This window comes from Chrysochloris asiatica, unplaced genomic scaffold, assembly GCF_000296735.1.
Source record: "Chrysochloris asiatica unplaced genomic scaffold, ChrAsi1.0 scaffold00092, whole genome shotgun sequence".
Taxonomy (NCBI): Eukaryota; Metazoa; Chordata; class Mammalia; order Afrosoricida; family Chrysochloridae; genus Chrysochloris; species Chrysochloris asiatica.
This window is the reverse complement of record NW_006408610.1, coordinates 4,259,377-4,280,919: the sequence shown is the minus strand read 5'-3', so window position 1 is coordinate 4,280,919 and position 21,543 is coordinate 4,259,377. Positions and strand designations below refer to the sequence as shown.

Here is a 21,543-nt window from a genome sequence, read left to right as displayed (position 1 = left end):
TTCTCCTGCCCAGCCCAGAAGATTAGCCAGTTGGCGGCCGTGAACCAGGAAAGTAAGTTCCGCGTGCTTATCCAGCCTGAGGCCTTCAGCATCTACTCCAAGGCTGTGTCGCTGGAGGTGGGTCTGCGGCATTTCCTCCGTTTCCTGAACTCCATGCGTCATCCCATCCTGGCCTGCTCTAAGCTGTGGGGGCCCGGCCTCCCCAACTTCTTCCAGGCCCTAGAGGACATGAACAGTCTTTGGGAGTTCCAAGAGGCTGTATCCGGCTTCCTGGCCACCTTACCCCTGATCCAGGAGTGTGTGCCCGGGGCTAGCAGCTTCAAACTCAAAAGCCTGGCCAAGACCTACCTGGCGAGAAACATGAACGAGCGAAGTGCCCTGGCCACCGTGCTCACCATGCGTGACCTGTGCCGCCTCTTTGAGATCATCCCGGGCCCCCAGCTGGCCCAGCATGTCTACTCCTTCTGCAGCCTGAAGTGCTTCGCATCCCTGCAGCCCTTGGTGCATGCGGCTGTCCTGCCCCGGGCAGAGGCCCGTCTGCTGGCCCTCCACAATGTGAGCTTCCTGGAACTGTTGGCCTCCCACCGCCTAGACCCACAGGGAGGCCTGAGGAAGTACTGTCGCTACCTGAGCCTGCAGGTTGCTGCCTCACCACCCACCCAGCCTGCTTTCGACCTGCAGGCTCTGTGTGCCTACTTCACAGGCCTGTTAGCACAGGAAGAAGGCATCTCTGCTCCACTCTCCAGCCACAGCTTGGCAAAAAGTGCCTCCCAGCAGAGCTGAGAGGAGGGGGCCTCAGGTCTCTGGGGGTGGAGAAGGCTAATCAGTCTTAACAGTCCCAGAGCTTCCATCCTCAGTCAGCATTTGGCCCAGGACCAATTTCCCTTTTCTGGAACCAAATTCTCTACAATTACCACAGAGAAGGTTACAAGGGGGGCTCAGGAGAGTCAATGGATTGTCAGCAGGTCCTCACTGTGTCCGGCACTCAGCCATAGCCAGAACCAGGGATGCCTGAGTGAAGGGATGGGGGCCCTGCCCCACCTTGCCCACCTGCCATTTCCATGGGTGTCTTTACAGTTTCTCCCTGACCCCCAGTCACCACCAGGGAACCTGCTGACAGCTACCATGGACACCAGACCTCCCCATCAGGTACCCAAGTGCCTTTCACACCACACTGACTCTCCGTGAGCCTCCCCTTGAGAGCACTTTCATCCCAAAGGGATCTCATATCTGCAGAGATGGAAGCTGCTATATCTGCACCCCTCTCCCAGCTACATCCAACTCTAGGATGCATGCCCCTCTCTCAAAGTCTGACCGTGCCTCACAGCCACACAGACCCCTCTCAGCATTGCCCTGCCCTTCTGGTACTGCCCTTTCCCCCAAACCCCTTCAAGGAACATCTTTTAACACAGCACTCCTCAAAATGTAGCTGGGGACCATCATCAGCATTGGAATCACTGGAGAGGTTGTTAGACGTGCAGATTCCTGGGCTCTACCTCAGACCTACTGGATCAGAATCTTTGGGGTGGGGCCCAGCAATCTGTGTTTTCACGGGCTCTCCGGATGATTCTGTGGCACACTGAAGTGTGAGCACCTTTGATTCAATAGGCCACCCCTCCAAGGAGAAACAGTGTGGAGTCACCAAGAATGAGCACCCTGGCCTAGCCAACTGGGTGCATTGAGAAGGCCCCTCATTGAGCCCAAGTGTGGGCTGATTGACATAGAGGGTGTCAGAGGTTTCGTCCAGCTCTGCCGCTCTGGTATGGTAGGAATGGACAGCTGACCTCTGAAGTGGAGGAGCGGAAGTTTTCTCTCTGCCTCCCACCCCTAGGCCACTGATCCCCAAAGGTCATCAGCAACACCCTCCCCTCTGACTAGAAACTATCTCTTCCTCACCCTCTCTCCTCTGACTCTGCCTCTGTGAGGCTTCACAGACTCAGCCAAGGCCTCCAGCCCCTAGGACCTCAGTTTCCATATTTGTGAAATTAGGGTAATGACAGTATTGTCCTCATTCGATGGGTGCCCTCAATCTCCACTAAGGAAACCTGTGACCGAGATGAGAGCTCCTAGTTACCAGTTGTCATCTAGTTCATCCAGTTCCTGGCAATCCCATGTGTCTCTTGGTTGGTGTCCACAGTTAACTTGCTTGGCCACCAATGGGAAGATGAAACAGGTTTGAGACATCTCAGAAGAAAGGCCTGGCCATCTATGTCTGAAAATCAGCCTTTGAAAACTACGGAGCTGAGTTCTATTCTGACACACAGGGGCATCATGAGATCAGTCTGCTAGAGCAAGTGCTGACTCTAAAGCTCCCATGGGAAGCAGGCTGATGGCAGGAGGGTGTCTGGGACCACTGTCTGACTCTTAACAACCATCTCAGCCAGTGACAAGGCGGCTCCTGTGCCACTCTCCATGGTCCTCCACACTGCTCAGTCTAGTCCTGGACGGAGTAACACCTACCAACTTCTCAGCTCTAACTACACCCCCAATAGTTGCTCTTCTCAGACACAACTAAGCACAGTTTTTCTAGCCGGGTGGTCTCGCCCTGCCTCCAGTGTCACAGCCTTTAATAAAGATGACAATCTTAAAAGGCTGGGGAGGAGGGGCAGTGTCCCCAGTCCCGAACATAGGGGAAGGTCACTGGCCTAGCACAGAAGTTCCTTGTGCTCGTCTTTTGAGACAATGAAGCCGAGAGCCCTCAGTGCTGAGGGCCTCAAGGATGTGGATGCCTCATGGCCTGCCTCAGGATCCTCTCCCAAAGGGAGGGAGCGTCAACTTCCAGAATCATCTCCTTAGAGGGAGTAAGGAGCCTCCCCACTGCCCTGCTGGGTACTTGTGTATCCCTCTATCTCAGAGTGACCGGAAGTAACCCCTTTATAAGGAAAGGAAGAGGCTGGAGACATTAGCAATGTGTAACTAATGTGGATGCCACACACCGGTGGTGTGTCTGTCACAGATTGGTGGTCCTGGGACACCCTCAACTTGGGATTTAGTCAGTGTTCCCAGTCTTCAGCCAATCTATCTGTGTCAGATGTCCAAATTCCAGTAACAGAATTTTATTTATTTTTAATGTGTTTTTAAACTTTTTACTGCGAATTGAGTGAAGGTTTACAGCGCAAATTAGTTTCCCATTCAATAATTCATACACATTTCGTTTCATGTCATTGATGACAATCCCCACAAATGGAACGTCACTAATCCTACTTCCTTCCTGTTTTCATCCCTTTTTTTTTTTTTCTAACCCTTCCTGCCGTCTGAACTTCGTTTTTGATCTTGAATGGTTGATGAATCTAAGGAGTGCATACCTCCCAACTGTTACTCTTCACCTTGTATAGCCATCTACCGTTTAGCAGACATTTCAGCCATAGGAGTGGAGTTGGTTCCAGGTTTGAAGTGTAACTCAAAGGCTGTAGTCTCGGGGGTTCTGGATCTGACTACTAAGCCTGGAAATTTTTTATGATTTTGAGTTTTATTTCACATTTTTTCCCACTTTATCCAAGACCTGCTAATGTGACCCCTTTCTGAGCGGTTGGTAGTGATCGCCAGGCACCATCTAGTTCTGCGCTTTCATCTCAGCTTGTTCCTTTGGCCAAAAAGATTAATCCTGAGTATGTATTCTGTGCTTCATTTTTAAATTACATCTCAGATTTACATGTGTCAACTACTTAGGAGTTTCCTGGGAGAAGTCAGGACGCTGCGTTTCAATCCCCTCTTAGTACCATAACCCTACTCTGATGCATCTGTTCCTCAGCTTATCCTCTGTAAAATGGGTGGGTGGTTTTTACCTTGTGAGATCTTTGTTTGAACCACTGAGAAAATGTATGTAAAAAAATGATTTTAGTGTATGAAAAAGCACGTACATATAAGAGATTATTTCATAGACAACCAAGAGGACCATGTTACTGCTTATAAAATATAAAAAAATAAATATATTTAATCATAGGGGAAAGTGCATGGACTTGTGTTTAGGGAAATAAAGAACAAGATGTGGGAGAAAACGTCTTGCAGATCATGGGGGTCCTGGCACAGGGGAATCTACCAGCTGAGCAGTAGGTGGCTCTCATCACACCCAGATAGGGAATTTTAACCACATAGCCTTCCTGTGGCAGCTCTGCCCTGCCCTGTTCCAGTGCCTTCCTCTGAGGCCCAAGAGCTTATTTGCATCCCCAGGAAAGCCACTAAAAAAAATTGGACCTAACCCCAACCTTAACCTTGCTCTTAGATCCACCTGCACACCTCCCGGCTACCTGGCTCTGCTCTTCTCCTGCCCTGAACTCACCCCTTTCCTGCAATCACCCAGCCCTGGACTATCCCCTTCCACCCTTATTCCCTCTCCAGACTCATTCTGACTCCTTCGTATCCCCAACCCTAACCTTCACCTCCCAGCAGGCCCAGACCCTCTCTTGGTCCAATCTCCTCCTCTGACCCCAGGCTTGTCTCCACCCACACTTCAGGTGTAAGGATGCCCTTCTTCCACCCCTCACAATCAGGACATTCTACCTAAAAGTGTGGGCCAAAGTGCACACTAAACCTCAAGTCCCAGAAGGACTCTGCCCAGAAGGAAGAGGAGCTGCTAGGGCGGCTCTCAGTTTAGCCAGCAGAGGGCGCTGCAGTTCCACCGGACCTAGCGTTGATGCAGCTGTGGCGCTTCAAAGTGATAGTTACGGCTTAGGCATCAGTCCTTTCAAAGTCCGGCGCAAACTTTCCAAGGTATGAGGGGTAAAGGTATGTATATGGTACATGGAGAAACATTTTAAGAATCTTAATCGCTTTGTATTTAACACCCCAGTGTTTTCTGGGATATAGTTTCTCCCACTGACACTAAAGTTAGATTCTTTAAGGGCTAATTTAAAGATAAAAATTAAGTAACTAAAAGCGCCATTTGTTGTTGTTGTTAAGTGCCGTCGAGTCGGTTCCCACCCATAGCGACCCTGTATAGGGTTTCCAAAGACCGAATGGTGAGCTTGAACCGCCGACCTTGCAGTTCAAACAGCTTTGCAGTCCGGCGCATTAACCCACAGCGCCACACCAGGACACCTTAGGTATAACAAAAGTTGTGAGTGCAAAAGGAATGATTCAATGTGGAGAAATGCTGGTTTATCTGTAGAAGGGGTAAGGGTGGTGTAAGGAGTCAAGGTTAGGGTTTGTTTAGGTGATGTCTAAGGTTAAGTTCTATTATATTTAGGGTTATGTTTGGTGATTCCGGTTGGGAATGAAATTACAGAGTCCCTATTCAGTCTTCTTTTCCTGTTGTTGTTGTTGTTAAGTGCCGTCGAGTGGGTTGCGACCCTGTACAGGGTTTCCAAGGCTGTAAATCTTTACGGGAGCAGAAAGCCTCATCTTTCTCCCGTGAAGCGGCTGGTAGTTTCGAACTGCTGACCTTAAGGTTCGCAGCCCGATTTGTAACCACTTCGGTTGTGTGCAGTCAAGTCAGTGCCAACTCAGAGCAACTCTGTCTAGGATTTCTGAGGAGTAGCTGGTGAGTTTGAACCACAGACTTTGTGGTTAACAGACCAGTGCTTATCCTACAGCACCACACCAGGACTCCTCTTGTCCCTTTGTTGTTGTTAGGTGACCTTGTGCACAACAGAATGAAACACTATCCCAGTCCCGCAGCATCCTCACAGTCGTTAGGTTTGAGCCCATTGCTGCTGCCACTGTACCAATCCATCTCCTTGGAGGTTTTCCTCTCCTTCGCTGACCTTCCATTTTGCCGAGCATGATGTCCTTCTCCAGGGATTGGTCACTCTTCATAACATATCTAAAGTATAAAAGACGAAGTCTTAAAATCCTGGCTTCCAAGGAACATTCTGGCTACACATCCTCCAAGACAGACCTGTTTTTTCTTCTGGTAGCCCATGGTACTTATAACATTCTTCCCCAATACCATAATTCATTGATACTTCTACAGTCTTCCTTATTCCTTGTTTAACTCTCTTGTTCCTTTAGTAACTGAAAAGTCGGTGAAACTATGGACAGATGGAAGAGAGACTTCTGAGAAGACTCTCACCCAAGGCTCCCTACTCTAGCACCCCAACTTCCCTTTCCCCAGCATCCTATTTGATTAGCACCGGCAGGGGCGTGGCCTCGTTTCACTGAACCCTAGTGGGGCCAATGAACAGCGATGGAATTGACAAGCGATTGGGAAATGGACATGCCTCAACAGGAGTGACAGCCTCTGAAACAGGTGACACCCCTAAAAGATGACTATGTGTCCTACAATGTCCTGCCATTTAGTGCTGGTAACCTCATGTCATCTTCCCAGCAGCCTTATGCAGCTACCTCATCATCCCCATTCTACAGATGAAAACATTGAGGATGGGAGGGCTAACTGGCTCAAGATCATTAAATGTGCCTTGGTAGAGTTGAGATTTGCTACCCCCACCCCCACCCCAGAAGCCTGTGTCTACACATGGGTGGGACTGCTGTCTCCTTTCTGTGCCCTCCCCAGTCTGTCAGTTTCACATGATGGGAAAGGCAGACCTTGGAAAACTCATGCCCCAACGTTTTGGTTCCAGTACTTGATCTTAACCTAATTCTAATTTGTTCATGTGTATGTGTTTTATTTGATTTAAGGCAATGTTTCTCAACGTCTTTTCCTTTTCATGATAGCTCCTGATGGAAGTCTTGATTTCCTTCTGTGTGAGCCACCCAGGTTCCATTCCCAGCCAGTGCATTTCAAGCTCACCCATGGGTCTGTAGACACTTGCTCGGGACTGTAATGCTGAACAGAATAAAACTGGAGCTCTCCTTTCAAAAATCAACGAATGATGCAGATAGGTCTCTTGTGATACAATAGTGAATAATTGTTATCAGGTCTGATTGTGAGGGTTGGAAATTTAAAGGTATAAGTTTTATAGTAAGGAAGGGAGTGATTAACTTTCCAGTCTAGGAGCAGAGGTCCCTAGGAACATCAATGGAGAAGAGCCGAGAGCGGGAACCTACCCAGAGAAGCAGCGATGCCTGAGATGGAGGCAGAGACAGTGACATGGAGCGATGAGATGGAGCAGCTGGAGACTTTAGATCCAGAGAGGGAGAGTGACTGTGTGCTGAAGACTGGGGGGAGGGGGGTTAGTGCAGGGGGCAGGCTTGCAGGGTTGATGATGCATGGAGGGGATTGTAACCATGGCAATGAGAGGGTATATGATAGAATGAATGTAAAACTAATGTTCTCCCATGTAAACTATCACATAAGTCACAATAAAACATTAAAAAAAAAAATCAACAAATGAAAACACAGGGATCACAGCAGTTCCATCGGCAACTGATCCTAGGGATGAACAAAGCCAGGCAGTGTTTCATCCTGTTATACATGGGGTCACCATGAAACAGAGCTGACTGTGAGGCAACACCAACAGAAGGAATCATTTTACACCTTTTTTCTCGTCATTCCCTCAATGATAATTTAATATGTAGATATTCTATAGATTCTTTCTAATTTTCTATATACAAAATTGTATCACCTGCAAATCAGTATCATTTTGCTTCTTCCTTACACAGATATACTGTATATCTATTTAGGTACTGTGGTATTTTGGAGAGTCAGAAACCAAGGTAATATCTAAAAGGCTGTCTACTCTCCCTCCCTCAACCCACAAGAACCAATTTTCATTCCCTATGTTTATCTTTTTGAAATTGTCTGAGTTAGGCTAAAGTCCCCATCTGCAGTTACTATGCAAGTTGTTGTTGTTGTTGTTGTTGTTAAGTGCCGTTGAGTTGATTCTGACCCATAGCAACCCTGTATAGGGTTTCCGAGGAGCAGCTGGTGAGCTTGAACCGCCAACCTTGCTGTTCAAATACGTTTGCAGTCTGGCGCATTAACCCACAGCGCCACACCAGGACTCCACTAAGTGGTTATTATTGTCGTTAAATGCTGTCACGTCAGTTCTGATTCATAGTGACTCTGTATAAGTTTCCAAGGCACAGCTAATGGGTTTGAACAGCCAACCTTCTGGTTAACAGTGCTGCTCCTACAGCTCCACACCAGGACTTATGGGATACAAATGGTTAATGTGCTCAGCTGCTAATTGAAAAATTTGTAGCTTGAGTCTACCCAGAAGAAAAGCCTGGCAATCTGCTCCCCTCAAGAATCAGCCATTACAAGAAGTGACTGGCTTACAAGATTTCAAGAAGGAACCTAGATCCAGAGGGCCTGGAGGAAGATAGAATCTCCACTGAGTGGTATCCAGTCTGTCTGGGCGGGGCTGATGAAATGAAATGCGGATAGGTCTCTTGTGATACAATAGTGAATAATTGTTATCAGGACTGATTGTGAGGGTTGGAAATGTAAAGGTAGATGTTTTGTAGCAAGGAGGAAAGTGATTAACTTTTCAGTCTAGGAGCAGAGGTCCCTGGGTCCATCAAGGGAAAAGAGTGGAGAGCAGGACCCTACCCAGAGAAGCCGCGATGCCAGAGATGGAGGCAGAGACGATGATGTGGAGAGATGGAGCGGCTGGGGACTTTAGATCCAGAGAGGGAGAGGGGCTGTGTGCTGGCTACCGGGGGCAGGCTTGCAAGGTATACCCTTTGGTTGGTTGATGACGCATGGAAGGGCAATGAAACGATATACGATAGGATGAATATAAACCCAATGTTCTCCCATGTAAACTATCACATAATTCACAATAAAACATTTTTTTTAAAAAAATCAGCCATTAAAAACCCTATGGCGCATACTTCTATTCTGACACATGTGAGGTCATGATGAATGAAGAATCCACTTGAAGGCAAGTGGGTATTGGTTAACCTTTCTGTGTGGCTCAGTTGGAAATGAGGTTGGACCAGGTTGGAAGGAGATGGGAGGGAATGTGAACAGTCCCTGAGGACATGCCTCCCGGAGTAAGTAGCACAGGAGGAACCGGGGTTGGGAGAGCGAGGAATCAGTACCGTCTTTTGTATTTGGACCTTTTGGACCTGAATGAAACAGACACCTAAAGAGACTCAGTTGAGAAGAGAGCTTAGAATTTCCACTGATGCTCCCTACCCCCAATGCCGACAAAAAGTCTGGAAGTCTCCACCATTTGCAAACAAGTGAGGGGAAAATTCCTTCATTCTTGGCTTATGGAACTTCCCCAAATGCAGCCCAGAGGCATTTTCTAAAAGACAAACTGCCTGGACCATGCTAAAGTCTGTTTACAAATGTTATAAATATCCTAAACCCAACAACCAAGCACATTATTGGCTAACCACAGAAATTTTCCAAAAGGCATGCCAGCCAAGCAAGTGATAGGAGGAGCTCTGATCATGAAAGCTAATGAGAGCTGACTCTCCTGTAGTTCAGCAGCCATCAGATGTGAGCTGACTCCAGAGTTTGATATTGATCAATTCCAATTACAAGGAATCAGATTAACCAAGAAGGAGGCAGAGACAGCCCTTGTAGAATGTGGGCTTTGGAGAGACCTGGGTTCAAATCCCAGCTGTATCATGTGTGACCTTGGATAAGTTACTTAGTCTCTGTGATCTCATATGTAAATTGGGAATGATAATACATATGTATACTTCACAAATTGTTGTTAAGTGCAGTCCAGTTGGTTCTGACTCAAGGATTTCTGAGGAGCAACTGGTGAATTTGAACCACCAACCTTGTGGTGGAGTGCTTTATCCCACAGCGCCACACCAGGACTCCATACTTCACACAGATAGTGAAAATTAAATGAGGTAACATACATACAGCACTCAGCTTTGTTGTTGTTAGGTGTCATCCAGTCAGTTCTGACCCTATGTACAACAGAAGGAAATACTGACTGGTCCTAAACCACCCTCAAGATCATCCCTCTCTTTGAGCCCATTGCTGTAGTCAGTGCCCATTCATCTTATTAAAGGTCTTCCTGCTTTGGGCTGACCCTCGACTTTACCAAGCATGATGTCTTCTCTGCTTTAAGCTTGTGGTCAGTAAAAAAAATAACTCTATATACCTAACACTTTAGAAGAGAATGTGCTTTACTGATTACCAAAAAACACTCTTTGTCCCTTCTCTTTCCTCCCTTCCCCTTCTCCCCACTGGTGTATCCTTCACCTCCCTTTTTATTCTCTTTCTCCTCCATCCAGTCCACTTAGGGTGGCTCTGGGTGACTCTGTCCCTAACCATCTCTCCGGGTACCACCATCCCCCATCTCTCAAAGTCTCCTTGATTGTCTGTTTTTCCCTGCAGGCTCCAGGCCGGACAGATTTATAGTAGCCCTCCCCACCCCCCACCCTACTCTGGCCCCCACCGGCAACCAGATACATCTATCTGCAGGAAGGTCACTTTCTTGCAATGCAGGCAGAGATGTGGGTTGGACAGAGAGGGCCCTGGAAGAAGCAAATAAATACATCAAGTTTCCAGCTGGGTCTGGAGATAAGGGCTCACGTGATGAGACGGAGGTGTCCACAGATGTCTCTGGGCCCTCTGGCTGGCCTCATTGGGGAAGTCTGTTTGGGGTGCTTCAAAGAGGACATGCCAGAGTACAACACTCAGAAGTGCTCTTTTCCTGGGAGAGCACTGTTCTGAGGGCTCCTTCCTCAGCTTGGATTTGGCACGGGCAGCCCTGAGGATGGAGAATGTGACAGACAGGAACCACTGAGTCACACAGAAAGTCAGTGGAAAAGCAGATGTACCTCCCCTCACCCCGACCGCCCACTCTGGACCCCCTTACACCAGACTGGGTCTGAGGGTCTCAAGATGTTTTGTCATTCCAGTTAGCCTCACCTGGGTGCAAACTTGGAGGCACAGCTACAACACAGCAGGCCCCACCTCAGTCCTTGAAATCTCTGCCCCAGTCAGCCACCTGGTCAAGATGTTCCTCTCTGAGGCTGGTTAGAGTCAGCAAAGGCGCTCTGGTGGCACAACAGTTAAGCACTCAGCTGCTAATGGAAAGACTGGTGGTTCAAATTTATCCAGTGGCTTTTGGAGACAAAGACCCAATGGTCTGCTTCCATAAAGATTATAGCCAAGAAAACCCTTTAGGGCAGTTCTGCTCTGTCACATGGCTCATTAAGAGTGAGAATGGATTCAATGGCACCTAACAGCAACATCTTGTTGTTATCCAGATGACACTTTGAAGGCAGAAGCGCAGTCTCTCTCCGACTAGGGCAGGGCACTGGTTCTGGTGCACATGAGCCTTTGGGGGCAAGGGCTGGGAGATGATGTACACAGGGCTAATGCGGGAGGGTGACATGTGGGGCAGCTGTTTGAGCACAGAAACAGCTGCCTCTGCCATCAGAGAGGCCATGGATGCCTGGGAGTCTCTAGGGCCTGTTAACTAGCAAGCTCATCACCTTGATACTTTCTTTACGTCAACTGCCTTAAGGGTGTCTTCGCGGTGGCCACCTAGCCTGGGTGTCCACCCCAATACCAACCCCACCAGCTCTGACCTTTCTTTTGGCCTCTGCTTCCCCTACCAGGAAGTGAAATAATGGGACTGGGAGACACTAAGCCCCAAACTCTAATGCCCTGGCAGCTGCCCATCCATGTCTCCTCAGGAAAATGGAATTCAGTGTGGGGAAGGGAACTCAGGCCTCACACACCTGATTGAGCCCACACTTGATTGAGCCCAAGGCCACACAAAGGGGGTCTGAACAAGCTAGAAGAGGGGAAGCCTGTGAGTGGGTCCTCTTAGCAGAGATAGCATCTGCCTGGTACACATGCCACCTGTGCCAAGCACAGCACCAGGTGTGTGTGTGTACAGGGCTCACTGTTTATTGAATGAATGATATAACACAACCCATCCTCCTCCCCCGTTTCTGTGTGATTTGTTTCTGTCAGCTCATACCTGCAGCTTTCTTCAAAGGCCTGCCCTTGAGCTACTGGAGAAGCTATGCCCACAGGCACAGAGGGAGGGAAGCTTCTAGAAGCTTACATTCTCCCTGGGGCAGCCCCTCCCGGAGGCAGTAGAAAGATGCAAAAGTCTGCTTCCATGAAAATTCACATCCTTGGAAACCCTATGAGGCAGTTCTACTCTGTGGATGAGGTTGCTAGGAGTCAGAATCAACTTGATGGCAGTGGGTTTGGTTGGGTTTTTAGCAGGAAAGCCATAGGAGACCCTGGGTGGTGCAAATGATTAAGCACGTGGCTGATAACTGAAAGGTTGACCGTTCAAATCCACCTTGGAAGAAAGACCTGGGTATCTACTTCAGAAAGACAACAACCATTGAAAACAGTATAAAGCACAGTTATATTCGGACACATGCAGAGTCACCATTGGTGAGAATCAACTCAGCAGCAAGTGATTTGGTTTGGGTTTAAGCAGTGTCTAGCTGTTGCGCAGCTAGGTGAGCCCAGCTATGCGGCTCAAGTCAAGACAAAGTCTAGGGTGTTATTTATGCTCTAGAGCTCCCCGAGGGATCCAGCTGAGGCTGAGATTATGCTTGAGACAACACCTTCCTTTAGCTTCTTCCCTTCAGAACCTGAGTCCCCTTCTCTCTAACCAGTTTCTCTGGGAATTTTTTCTTAACCATCACTGCCTGCAAATTCTTGTCTCCGAGTTTGCTTCTAGAAACCCTTCCAAAAATAAATGGAGAGAGACTGCTCACAGCAAGAGACTGAAGATTGTGGAGAGGAAATTCTGGTTTTCCATCTGGTCTGTGCCTAACCCTGAGCTCTTCTAGGCTCAGAAAAAGAGATGGATGAGAAGACCCCAGGCTGCCTTCTGGAAGTTTTGACTCTGACGGCTGAAGTTTCTAGTGGGTTGTTTTTGTTTGTTTGTTTGTCAAACACTAGACTAGTTATCGTTCCATAATGTAATCTAATACAATACAATGTAACCACTTTCCATAATGTAATCTAATGAATCTGTTGGAAGGAAAGCTTCCTTAAGCTGTGTTCTGCCTTCAGACTACATATAAAGAGATACTTTAGAAGATTACTCTCTCTCCCTCTTCTATTTCTGTCAGTCTCTCTCCCTCCCTCTCTACTGTGCTCTCTTTGCACTGCCTAGCCTATAGATCCTGAGAGAGATGTAAGCCTTCAGAAGCTTTCAACTGCTGCCTGACTTTCTAGCCCCCATAATCCTCCACCGGTCTGTCAGTTTATTGTATTGTGGTGGCTTGTGTGTTGCTGTGATGCTGGATGCTATGCCACTGGTATTTTAAAGGACTGCCCATGAAGGATAGGTTTCAACTGAGCTTCCAGACTGAGACAGACTAGCAGAAGAAGCAGACTACGTCTTAATGTTTAGCCACTAAAAACATTATGAACAGCAGTGGAACACTCAGCTATCTCTAGATTATTGAATATTGAAACTGTATGAATAACACCAGAATATTGTTAGAGATAATGCCATAAGATGAACCCCTCAGATTGGAAGGCACTCAAAATATAACTGGGGAAGAGCAGCCTCCTCAAAGTAGAACTGACCATGATGACAGAGGGTGTGGGGGAGAGTAGAAGCTCCACTGAGTGGTTTCCAACCTGTCTGGACAGGGCTGGTGAAAGGAGATGGGGATAAGACTCTTGTGGCTCAACAGTGAATAATTGCTATCAGGACTGATTGTGAGTGTTGCAAATATAAAGGTAGATGTTTTGTAACAAAAGGAGGGGAGTGGTTGATCTTGCAGTCCAGGAGCGGAGATGAGAGAGAGAAGAGGAAGGGCTGGTTGGTCCAAAGTGTGGTGAGACCTAAGGACACTTGAGCCCATGGACAAGGATCTAGCCACAGAGGGCTAGAACTGAGAGTGAAGCATCCAGCTGATATGAAGTGAGGGGAGATGCACAAAAACACCCAAACTTGCAGACAGTACCCATTTGATCTAGCCTCAATAGCTTGATAATCAGAACTCGACTACAGGAAGTTAACAACAACAACATTTAAAAAAATAAATAAATAAAGGAAACAAGGGTAAATTGCTACAATTTGATGAACCTGACCTATACTCATGAAGGTAGTGAATAATTGTTATCAGGACTGATTATGAGGGTTTCTTTTCCTGTTTTTTTTTTTAATGATCTATTGCTTTCTTCCTGGATGCTATTCTTGATGCCATCCCACAGCTCTTCTGGTCTTCTGTCATTAGTGCCTAATGCATCAAATCTGTCCTTCAGATGGTCTCTAAATTCAAGTGAGATATGTTCAAGGTCGTATTTTGACTCTTGTGAATATGTTTGAATTTTCTTTAGCTTCAGGCTGAATTTGCATATGAGCAATTGATGACCTGCTCTTCAGTTGGCCCCTGGCCTTGTTTAGGCTACATATATAGTTAATTCAATTCCTGTGTATTCCATCTGGTGAGGTCCATGTGTGTAGTTGCCATCTGGTGTTGCAAAATTCCATCTTGTGATCTCCAGTATCATTTCTATCACCAAGCCCATGTTTTACAACTACCAACCCTTCCTCTTCGTTTCCAGCTTTCTCATTCCATTCCAATCACCAGTACTGATTAATGCATCTTGATTGCATGTTTAATCAATTTCAGTCTGAAGATGTTGATGTGGATGTTGTTGTTGTTAGGTATCATCTAGTCAGTTCTGACTCAGAACAACCCTATGAGGATTTCCTAGGAACAGTTAGTGGGTTTGAATTGCAGACCTTGTAGTTTACAGTCTGGTGGTGATCCTACAGCGCTACATGAGGACTCACAAGAATTTTTCAATTTCATCATCATTGGTTTTAGTGGTTAGTGTGTAAATTTGGACAGTGGTATTAACCAGTCTTCCTTGTAAGTGAATGGATATCATCCTATCATAGATAGCACTGTACTTTAAGATAGATCTTGAAATGCTCTTTGTTTGACAATGAATGTGATGCCATTCCTCCTCAATTTATCATTCCAGGCATAGTAAACCATAGATTGTTTGATTATTTATTAATGGATGCTTACAGCTGTTGCTTCTCATTTTAAGTTGTACCCCATGAGCAAATGAAGTTCTCAAAAGCTTTGCTCCATCCACATTGTTATGGTCAACTCTACTTTAAGAAGGCATTTTTTTCTTCAGTTGTATTTTGAGCACCTTCCAATCTGATGGGCTCATCTTCTGGCACTATTTAAGACAAAATTGCATTGCTATTCATAAGGTTTTCAATAGCTAACCATTCAGGAGAGGTCCACCTCTTCTTCTTCCCAGTCTGTCTTAGTGTGGACTCTTCCACTGACACCTGTCCACCATGGGTGACCCTGCTGGTATTTAAAATACTGGTGGCATAACTTCCAACATCACAGCAACACACAAGCCACCACAGTAAGACACACTGACAGGTGAGTGGCTTGTGTCTCCTGAAACAGTGATCAGATTTTAATCCCTAATATCACCCTCACTGCTTCTTGAATCCTACTATGTAGGATTTCTTCCTAAAGGACCTTTGGGAAGTGTGCTGAAGCAGTACTCCCCCTATCCACAAAGCAGTGCCCAGGAGTTTGGGGGAGGGTGATTTCCTGGGGTCCACATGTGCTGATTGTCTCAGTAGAGAGTAGGTTGCAGTGTGGTGGGAGGGAAAACAAAGAAACTGCCTAGGAGGAGGAGGAATACCACAAGACTTTTCCAGCTCATCCTCCTGCAGACTGAGCTTCATCAGAAGGCAGCCTGCCTCCCAGAGGCTCCATCTCAACCTGTAAACTGGTTTCTCCAGATCAGTGCTCCAAGAACCAGGGTCTCAGAAAACATCTAGTCTGTTCTACTTCTGCAGTATTGAAACTTAGAGAGAGAGAGAAGGCAAGGAGGAGTTTAAGACCGCACTGAGTCAATGAAGCTGGAGTGAGGCTTCTAAGTACACTGTTTTGTACTACTTCCACATTTTTTTGTAAGACAGGGGCAGAATTTCCCCACCTGTTGCCACCTCTATAGAAAAGTGCCTCTCTTCTCTGCCACTAGGTCAGGTAACAGGTTAAGGATGTGAAGTCATGTAGGAACAGCTTTGAGTTCATAAACATCTCCTGTTCATCTGTATCTAGCGACAGAAACTGTACTGCTCCCAAAATAGCTTTGGATCCCAGAACAGGCCTTCCAAGAATAGTTTGTATCCTTTCAAGAATTCTATGAAAGTAGAAGAGCCTCTAGTTTGCATACAGCTACCCAAGAGAGCTCTATATTCCTGGTCCCAGGCTGAGTCTGACATTGATCATACATTGAGTCCTGAATCTCACCATGCACTGAACCTTGACCCTAACGCCAGACTGAGTCCTGACCCTAGGCACAAACTGGATATCTCCAGATACGGAGGGATCAAATATGGTTCATTCTAATTAATGGCTGTTCTCATTTCAATGTATTTTGAGACAATATTAAATTGCTATTGTTATTGTTAGGTACTATCAAGTCAGCTCCAATTAATAGCAAGCCTATGCATAACAGAGCAAAACAGTGTCTGATCCTCTGCCATCCTTACAACTGTTATATTTGAGCCCACTGCTGCAGTCACTGGGTCAATTCATTTCACTGTGGTCTTCCCTTTTGTCATTAACTTTTTTCACTTTACCAAGTACAATGTCTTTCTCCAGGGACTGGTCTATCAGACAACATATTCAAAGTACCAGAGAGGAAGTCTCACCATCCTCGCTTCTAAGAAGTATTCTGGCTGTACTTCTTCCAAGACAGATTGGTTTGTTCTTCTGGCAGCTTATGGTATTTCAATATTCTTCACCAACACCTTATTCAAATGTATTGATTCTCCTGTCTTCTTTATTCATTGTCCAGGTATTCAATTATTCCAAGCACGCAATTCTCCAACCTTTCGGTTTAAGGGGAGTTTCTGACTCTACCCCATCTATTTCAGGACGGGATGATTTCTCTAAGACAATCAATCCCATCTCTTTTACCAGTGATTGATTCAGAGATGGAGAATTCTTGGGTACCATGTATTGATAAGACCCATGGAGATGCTTGTGGCTTCTGGAAAAAGAATCTAGTTTACCAGTTTGTTATTGATCAAAATGTTACCTCAGTGCTATCAAAATCCATCCAGTGGCATCCAAGGACAGAAGCCTTAGGCTGAAACCCGGTTAAAGGTGACAGAGGAGAAAGACAGAAAGATCCTAGACCTATTGAAGACATTGAGCTACTAAATCAACCAGCCCTGAAGCCAGCCTCCTTCTTACTTTCTGGGATGATACACTTAATCGCTTATGATCATTTGAGGTGGAATTTTTGTTGGTTGCAGATGGAAGCATTATAAATAATTCCCCTTAGAGCTGTTGGTGCACAGGCGGGATTGCAGTTATTAAGAGGAAATCTGTTCATCATCAAAGTGTAAAACTGGTGATCTTGTCTGTAAACTTTCACTCAATTAACAATAAAAAGGTTGAAAAAAGAAAAGAACCCCTCGAGACTATGCCCGTTAGTCACACTTCAGGGCTAGAACTGAACTCAACCTTGAGCCAAACAATGGTTTAGTTGTTATTAAGTGCCATTGAGTCAGTTCCAACTCATAGTGACCTTGTGTAGGGCTTCCAAGGAGTGGCTGGTGGGTGGGTTTGACCACTGACCTTGCAATTGGCAGTCCAGTGCTTATCCTACAGAGCCACACCATAGATCATGAACAATTTACCCAAGGAACATAAGCATGCCTTCTTGTTGTTAGGCACCACTGAGTGGGTTGCTATGAGTAAGAACCCTGTATAGGGTTTCTAATCCTGTAACTCTTTACAGAAACAGAAATCCTCATCTTTCTCCTGTGGAACAGCTGGTGGGTTTGAACTGTTGCCCTTGTGGTCAGCAGGCCTGAACACTTCTTAGAATCACCAATTGTTGTTGTTTATTGTTAAATGCCATCAAATTGATTCAGACTCATAACCACCCCATATAGGGTTTCTGAGGAGCAGCTGGTAGGTTTGAACCACTGGCCTTGCAGTTCAAACTGACCCTGCAGTCCAGTGCTTACCCTACAGCACCATTATAAGAAATCAAAAGGGCAAGTCCTACCAGAGATGGAGGCAGAGATGAGGACATGGAGATTTAGAGCAGCTGAGGACTCTAGACTCATGAGGAAAGGGAAAGACAGTGTGCTGGTGGCCAGGAGGCAGGTTTGCAGAACCTTTGGTTACTTAAATGATTCCTGAATGTTTTTGTGTACCTCCAAAAAAACACAAAAAACAGAGGGGATAGAAGCAAATACTGTTGAATGATAATGCACGGAAGGGATGAAATCATTGCAATGAAATGAAATATGATAGGATGAATGTAAAACCGATGTTCTCCCATGTAAACTATTCAGAATAAAAACTTAAAAAAAAAAAAAAAAAGGCAAGTCCTGGTGTGGCACTGTAGGATAAGCACTCCACTACAAGGTTGATTTGAACCCCAAGGTGTCTGTTCAAGCCCACCATACAGAGTGGGGACTATACAGAGTGGGAACTGTCTGTAAGACACTTAACAAGGAAGCTTAGAAGGCAGGGAGGATGAATGGAAATGGTAAACACAGTAGGAAGTGAGAAAAGTGTTGTTACATTGTCTTCAATTAAATGTGATGTGTATGAATTATTAAATGGAATTCCAATTTGCTCTGTAAACTTTTACCCAAATCACAATAAAAAGTTTAAAAAATGTTTTTAATTGAATAAATATATAATTCCCCACCCTCTCCGTCTCTACTGCCTCCCCCCAGTTCACTCAACTCTTTACCACCTTAAGTCTGCCTGGGCTGGAGTGGGGCAGCTGAGCACGCAGCCTCTCCCAAGACTGAGTCTTTCGGCTTCCATCCCAATCAGGACGCCTCACCCTCAATGAGACAAGCGAAGACTCAGATAATTACATGAGCTGCCACTGGAAGAGCTGTCCTTAATTCAGATGGCAATAAACAGCTTTTGCCAGAACGTTAAACTAATTTCATGAAAGCACTGGGAGGAAGGTCAGGAGCCGGACCCTGGATTATTAATAATGTCAAGTTTCATTTGAACCATCAGGAAATTCCTCTGAGTTGCCTCCAGCAAACTGCCACAGGTGGCGACTTTCTTCTGAAATCAACAGTCTTTCCATATGCAAATGATTTTGTTTTTTGTTTTTCCCTAGAAAATAATTAAAGTCACAGAGCCCAATAAATACTTAAACAGATTGTGATTTTAATTAAAAACCATCCACCAACGCTGCAGCTGCAGGTCTTTTTCCAAATGTGCTCTGGTGACATCAGCACCGGGTTTAAGTACAGAAGGGTACTAGGAACCTTTACAAATCACAATAACAATCATTCTGAGCACTGCAAATGCCCAATTCCCTAATGGGGAGGCAGAACACATACATGTAAGGGCATATGCTATGGGACTCTTCTCTTTACAATTGTCTCTAGTTTATCAAAGTGAAAGAAAAAGACTAATTTTAGCTATTGTGAGTAAAAGAATAGCTCATTTACTGAGCACTTCCTATGTGCCAAAAGTGCCTTGTATATATTGAAAGGAGTCCTGGTGATGCACTGGCTAAAGCACTAGGCTGTTACCCTAAAGGTGGGAGATTCCAGCCCCTCTCTGAGAGAAAACTGTGGTCATTTGCTTCTGCAAAGATTTACAACTTTGGAAATCCAATGGAGCAGTTTTACCCTGTCCTATAAAGTCTCTGGAGTCCTGGTGTGGCGCTGTGGGTTAATGCACCAGACTGCAAAGCCGTTTGAACTGCAAGGTTGGCAGTTCAAGCTTACCAGCTGCTCCTTGGAAACCCTATACAGGGTCGCTATGGGTCAGAACCAACTCGATGGCACTTAACAACAACAAATAAAGTCTCTATGAGTTGGAAGCCATACCGTGGCAACAGGTTTTGTTTTGGATGTGTTGACTCATTTAATTCTCACAGCAAACTAAGGAAAAAGGCACTTTTATTTATACTTCTTTTCTGAGGCTCAGAGTGGTTAAGAACCTTGCCCAAGGTCATACATGGTGAAATCTAATGCTGGAATCTATTCTCCTAATCAGACATGGTGTGGCGCTGTGGATTAATGCGCCAGACTGTAAAGCCGTTTGAATTGCAAGGGTGGCAGTTCAAGCTCACCAGCTGCTCCTCGGAAACCCTCTACAGGGTCCCTATGGGTCAGAATCGACTTGATGACATTTAACAACAACAATAATCAGATGTAGTGTGTGTGAAGGGAAGGATAGGGGGAAGTGGGAAAATGATTTTCTGGGGGAATGAGCGTGCTCTGGAAATGAAAAGAAGACAGTAGTTTTTGAGGTGGCTGGTTGGAGGTCTGTGTGAGTGTGTGTGTTAGGGACACAGGACTGTAGCAGCAGAAAGATGGGAAGCTGTGTATTCTGTGGCAGCTGGAAGGTGGGAAACCAAGGAGGATTTTCCAAGCAGGCTGCTATGTTGGGGAGGTTTGGTTGGGGAGGTTTGAAGCCTACCAGGCCCAACTCTCAGACTCTCAAATGCCTTTCCCACATCCCCCATGCAAGATATCACCCAGAGTCACATGAAATACAAAAGCATATGCAAATCGGAACCATTTGCTCTACGTTATTGTGAATTGCCCTTGATTCGGTTCCAACTCATAGTGACCCTGTATAGGGTTTCCAAAGAGTGGCTGGTGAGCTTGAACTGCCAATCTTGCAGTTCAAACTGACCTTATGGTCAAGTGCTTTAAATCCTACAGCTTCACACCATGCCCTAAACATTTCACAATTTAAATTACTGTTTTCTTTTCCTCTCTATCAGCTGTTCTCTTTCAGATCTCAGACATCTTATAGGTCCTTACCAAAGTGTAGGATAAGCACTGGATTGGAACCACAAAGTCGGTGGTTGGAGCTCACCATTTGCTCCTTGGGAGAAACATGAAATATAAAGATTTATATAACCTTGGAAACTCTATTCAGGGTCGCTATGAGTCGGAATCGACTCTATAGGTTTGGTTTTCAGGTGGGTTTTTTTGTTTTTTTTTTTTTAAATAGGGTCACTATGAGTTGAAATCAGGTCTACCGCAATGGGTACCTCGCTTGGAAATTTCGCACAACTGGATTGCAAAAGCGGGGAACAAGCGCCTTGGTCTCACGCCGCGATCCCTTTTGCAGAGTCGCTGGTAATCACTCTCGGCCTCTGCGCCCGGACGCGGTGTCCAGAAGAGGGCGCGCGCGGACCAGGTCTGCGCCAGAGATCTGAGCCTGCGGAGTCCGGTAGCAAGAACCCCGACCTCTAGGTTTCAACTACCCCACTCTCCCGAAGCTCCCGACCTGTGAAACCGAAGTTGGAAGTCAATCCACCAAAAAGCGACCTGGAGCTCCAGCTCTGCGCGCCTAGGCCTGTCAGAGGTTGGGACCCCAGTTTTGTCTCCATGTCTTAACCCGGATTTCGTCAGATTCTGAATCCGTGCCCTCTGCGCTGGCTGCTTGGAGCCTAGTATTCCTTCTTTCCCCAACTCTCACGTCTACACACCTGATAAAGGTGTATGTTTCTTTAACGATCAAAGACGGGGACAGCGGCGAGGGTAGTATCTTCCCTCTGGTTCCCCAGTCTTCCAGTATCTATACCTTTATTGCCATTATAAACATCAGACCCTCTTCCGTGCGGTGCGCAGTCTCCTAGCAGAGACCGCGGCAGACTCGGCCCGCGTCGGCTCGGGCTCAGGCCCTGCTGGGGCGGGCGCTGGGCTCTCCGACTGGGATAAGGGGCGTGTTTCCCCCCAGAACTGGCTCGGGGAACAATAGCGCTGCGGTGAAGTGCGA

The 21,543-nt window shown here is 46.3% G+C and overlaps 1 protein-coding gene across 3 annotated transcripts in view; it reads left to right on the top strand.

Annotated features, from left to right (window-relative positions):
• Positions 1-783, top strand: part of PML (promyelocytic leukemia) — a 59,553-nt gene extending 58,770 nt beyond the window's left edge. For all 3 annotated transcript variants that reach the window (XM_006866495.1, XM_006866493.1, XM_006866494.1), the window contains exon 9: positions 14-783. In XM_006866495.1, the coding sequence (XP_006866557.1) occupies positions 14-783 (770 nt within the window). The remainder of the gene's footprint in view (positions 1-13) is intronic.
• Positions 784-21,543: the final 20,760 nt, after the last annotated feature.